This window comes from Pyricularia pennisetigena, chromosome 3 (assembly GCF_004337985.1).
Source record: "Pyricularia pennisetigena strain Br36 chromosome 3, whole genome shotgun sequence".
Classification (NCBI taxonomy): domain Eukaryota; kingdom Fungi; phylum Ascomycota; class Sordariomycetes; order Magnaporthales; family Pyriculariaceae; genus Pyricularia; species Pyricularia pennisetigena.
In genome coordinates, this window is record NC_043742.1 from 1 (window position 1) to 4,288 (window position 4,288).

Below are 4,288 nucleotides of genomic sequence, written 5' to 3' on the forward strand. Positions count from 1 at the left end.
CTTCCTACCACGGAGACCAGCGTCGGCAAAGTGTTTTTCGTTCATCATTTTCTGCAACTTGTCTTCACCCCATCTTCTGTTACCTAACCCTAACCTTGAGACAAGATGGCTTCCAAGTCGATACGATCGGTGGACATCATCACCACCAGCAACCCGGTCGCGGCAGCCACTGCTAGGGCCACCACCATCGGGGAGTTGATCTCCACCATCCCTCAATCCTGGCGCCCCACGCTTGCACCCTACCTACAGACTACTTACCGAGTCGCAAGCAAGCTGTGCACAGTAAGCAACACTGTTGCACAGTACGAGCGTCATGAGTCGACGGGTTCCTTCCCTCCCTTCATCACCAATGCACTCAAGGAACCCAAAGTCCAGTTCTCGAAAGAATTCCTCGGAACGGCCGGAGGAACGTCCGCTGGACAAAACCTCCGGACCGCCGTGGAAAAGGCTCGCAAGGATCTCCTCGCCAAAGCGATCGCCTACAAAAAAGAGGAACTCTCAACACTCCAAGCTGCCATCACTTTTGACACTCAAGAGTGGAAATCACTCATGAGGGGAGCAATGGAGAGAGTGGCAGAGACCATGGGCTGCTCGATTGAGTGGCCTGAGGGCAAGCCTCCCATCTGGACTGGGAAAGCTGGCCTCAAAGAACTCCAAGAAGAATCTACGAGTTTGCTCACTAATGGATCTACAATCCATTATCGTGCTGTCGCTCTCGCTAGATCCTTGGCTGACAAATCTCTTATTGAGAAGACAAAGAACTTGTCGCTCAAAAAGAGTACTGATGTCGAAATGCGTGACGCCGACACCGAGAAGACCACTCGAGAAGTCGTACGTGACGAACTGAAGCAAGAATTCGCGCAGTTCAAACAGCAGATTGCTGGAATGATTGGTACGTCGTCACCTGGCAAACGCCGTGACCCGCCACTAATTTCCGACAGGCAACCAAAGAAAGCCCGGTCCCAAAAAGGCTGGCCAGAACAACCCCAAGTCAAAGGGGAAGATTGTCAAAAAGACATCTCCGAAGAAGAAGCAGGGAAGACGATGACGACTTCAGCTTTTCTTTCTCAGTGTTCTAGAGATTTCCACAGTTATGACGCGGAAACCTATCCCCCAGTGTATGCAAGCTTGTCCTCATCGTGTAGACTTAAGATAGCAGTCTCTCTTATGAGAGAATGGGAACTCGGAACGTGGCACACGGCCGAACCCGGAGTCTTTCAACATTCCAGTGTCGATCTGCCAAAAGACATTGGATACATGTTAGCTGTCAATCACAAGTTTATTCTACATCAAGCCCCCTCACTGGATGACATAGACGAAGCCAAGTTCAAACTTCGGCGCTCGGTACGCAACCGTTGGTTCTTCCGAGACAAAACGAGCAGAGACTTTATTCCTAAGTTTCATGTCCCCAACAATAGATGGCAACCGCCCCCAGCATCTGACTGGATTGAACAAGGTCTACATGCAGCTGAGAGAGTGATCGATGCACACTGTGCTCGGGCCCTCACGAGCTCAGCTGTAAGACCCAGTTCCAAGCCTTTCAAGGCCTGGAAAACTGTTCAAGACTACCTTGCCCAGCATGAGCTACTAGCCAAGCTGACGGACAAGAACCTTGGCCTAGCGGTTATGCCACTACATTGGTACGACTCACAAATTTTACAGATGCTATCTGATGTCAGCACTTATGAACAAGTCACATCAATACCCACATCTGAGCTCGTCAAAGAAATGATCAGCCTCCTACCCTCCTGGAGACTTCCAAACCAATTGGACAAGTACATTCGAACACCCAAGAAGCTGGTGCTCCCTGAGTTCCATTGTATACCCAAGGTACACAAGGAACCATGGGCGCTCCGACCCATTGTACCTTCACATTCATGGGTCACAACATCAGTGTCCGAAGTACTAGATCATCTTCTTCAGCCCCTCCTCGAGCGCTTCCCCTGGGTTGTTGCATCTTCCAAAGATGTCATCCTACAAATCGAGAAGGTGCGAACTACAAATACAAAGCCTGTGGTGATTGCAACTGGAGACGTGACCTCCTTTTACACAAACATCCCACCCAAGGACTGCGCGAAAGTCATCGCCGGTGCCTGGAAACTTTATATGAGTAGCTCGACCATCCCAGCGTCTGCCATCCGCAAAATGGTAGATTTTGTCATGGTCAACAACTACTTTGGATACCGTGGCACAACGTTCAGGCAGAAGATGGGCCTAGCCATGGGCACGTCGTGCGCCCCAGTGCTGGCCAACATTTACGCTGCCTACTTCGAACGAAAAGCCAGGATTGTCAATCAAGATGGAGTGTTACTCTATGTTCGATACATTGACGACATCCTCTGCATATTGCAGGGTACCAAAGAAGAACAATCGGACTTTGTCGACAGGTTCCGCCTAGGAAACCTTACAGTCCGGTGGGACAGTTCACCGGTCCGGAATGAGTTCCTCGACATTGAGTTGCTGCGAATTCCTCATGAGAATCATCTCAGAGTCTGCCACACCAGACTCTTCCGAAAACCCATGAACCGTTTTCTCTACATTCCCTGGTCTTCAGCTCACCCCTTGCATGTCAAGAAAGGCTTTGTCAAAGCCGAGCTCACAAGATTTGCCATTCTTTGCTCTAGATACGAGTTCTTTGCAGAAGCCCGTATGGAATTTTATGGCAATCTCCGCCGGAGGGGATATCCGGTGGAGACACTGAGACAATGGTTCCTACAGATTCAATATGACGACAGAGCCCGTATCCTTCTTCCCAAACAGAAGATAGATAACGGCGCACCACTCATGTTGTCAGGCCATTACAACCCAGTGTGGGATTATGTAGATGTCAAGGAGGTGCTAGATGCAGCAAGATCGCTGTGGACAAAGGAAGAGCTGCCGGAGTCCCTCAAACAGCCGCTGATTCGAAGCCTCGGTCGAACAACAAGCCTCTTCGACTTGTTATCGACCTGGAACAAGACACTTTTGCTCCTTCCTTCGGAAGAGGGGCCAAGTTAGTAGGAAAGAAAAGCTAGCCGGCAACGTGCCCGAAGGGGGTGGGTCTCCCCGCTGCAAAGTGGCCTTTAAGAGAGACCTTGTTGGGTGACCCTGGACGGCACGTGAGGGAGTGGGATCACCCTTGTAAATGCCACCCGAGCTGGACGAGTACAAAAACTTGAGCCCACGCCTCTCGCCATGGGATTAGTTCTTCTTGCAGTTCACCGAAGAAGCCGACCAGAGACAGCCCTCGAAGGTACGGATTGGCAACCCGAGTTAAATGTCTGCCGGATGTTATTAGTCTTCTGACTCGGGGCCAAGCTCTTGAACTATGATTGCGGGCGATGCGTGCGTCCTCTCCGTCGCAGGAAGGCCTTCAAAAAGCCACTTGACTACTTAGCATTACTGGTTAGGTCTTTGACTGTCCGGATCGAACCCGGACCACTAACCACTAACCCTAACCTAACCACGTGACCTGTCGGCACGACTCTCCTCCGAGCGGGATGAAGTTCCTCCGTTGGCGCAAGCCAAGAGGTGGTTGGGCACATTACCCCTCATTAAAAGAGGGGCTGGGGATGCAAGTTAGCGCCGTCACTGTGACGACCCAGACAGCCGGTAACCAGTGATTGTTTGTCATTACTGACCGTGCACAGACGGGATCGTCTACAAAAACCGCGCTTTCTCCCGAATCAATGCTCACATTAGCCCTGATGAGCCACAACACAGGCGAAACGTTGAAGTTCTTCCTACCACGGAGACCAGCGTCGGCAAAGTGTTTTTCGTTCATCATTTTCTGCAACTTGTCTTCACCCCATCTTCTGTTACCTAACCCTAACCCTAACCCTAACCCTAACCCTAACCCTAACCCTAACCCTAACCCTAACCCTAACCCTAACCCTAACCCTAACCCTTAACCCTAACCCTAAGGCGTACGGCGTAAACTATAATAAACGATTTACCTACGGCCTATAACGCCATTTGCGCGCGGTCCGTATAAAGGGTTAAATAAATATTTTCCGCTATTTTAAACAGGTAATTAAATCCGCCGTCGGCGGGGTTTAACGTTATTATATTTTTAACGTGGTTTTATCCGAATTTGGGATCCAGGTAACCCTAATTCCGTAATATTTGGCGTTTAAATATCGCTATTTCGCCGGGGTTTAGCGACGCGCGGGTGGATGCGGATCCGGCGTCCAGCAAATCGATTCCTAATATAATTATTAAAAAATTGCGCGTACCGCATTCGGGGTCGAATATAATATAAAATATACGGGCGTCGAATACCATTAATATAACGATACGGTAGGTTCCC

The 4,288-nt window shown here is 50.0% G+C and overlaps 1 protein-coding gene across 1 annotated transcript; it reads left to right on the forward strand.

Annotated features, from left to right (window-relative positions):
* Nucleotides 1-105: 105 nt before the first annotated feature.
* Nucleotides 106-2,997, forward strand: PpBr36_02174 (uncharacterized protein; the record flags this gene model as incomplete). Its single annotated transcript, XM_029889356.1, has 2 exons — nucleotides 106-892; nucleotides 1,517-2,997. 2 exons carry the CDS (start codon nucleotides 106-108, stop codon nucleotides 2,995-2,997), a joined length of 2,268 nt encoding a protein of 755 aa, XP_029754050.1.
* Nucleotides 2,998-4,288: the final 1,291 nt, after the last annotated feature.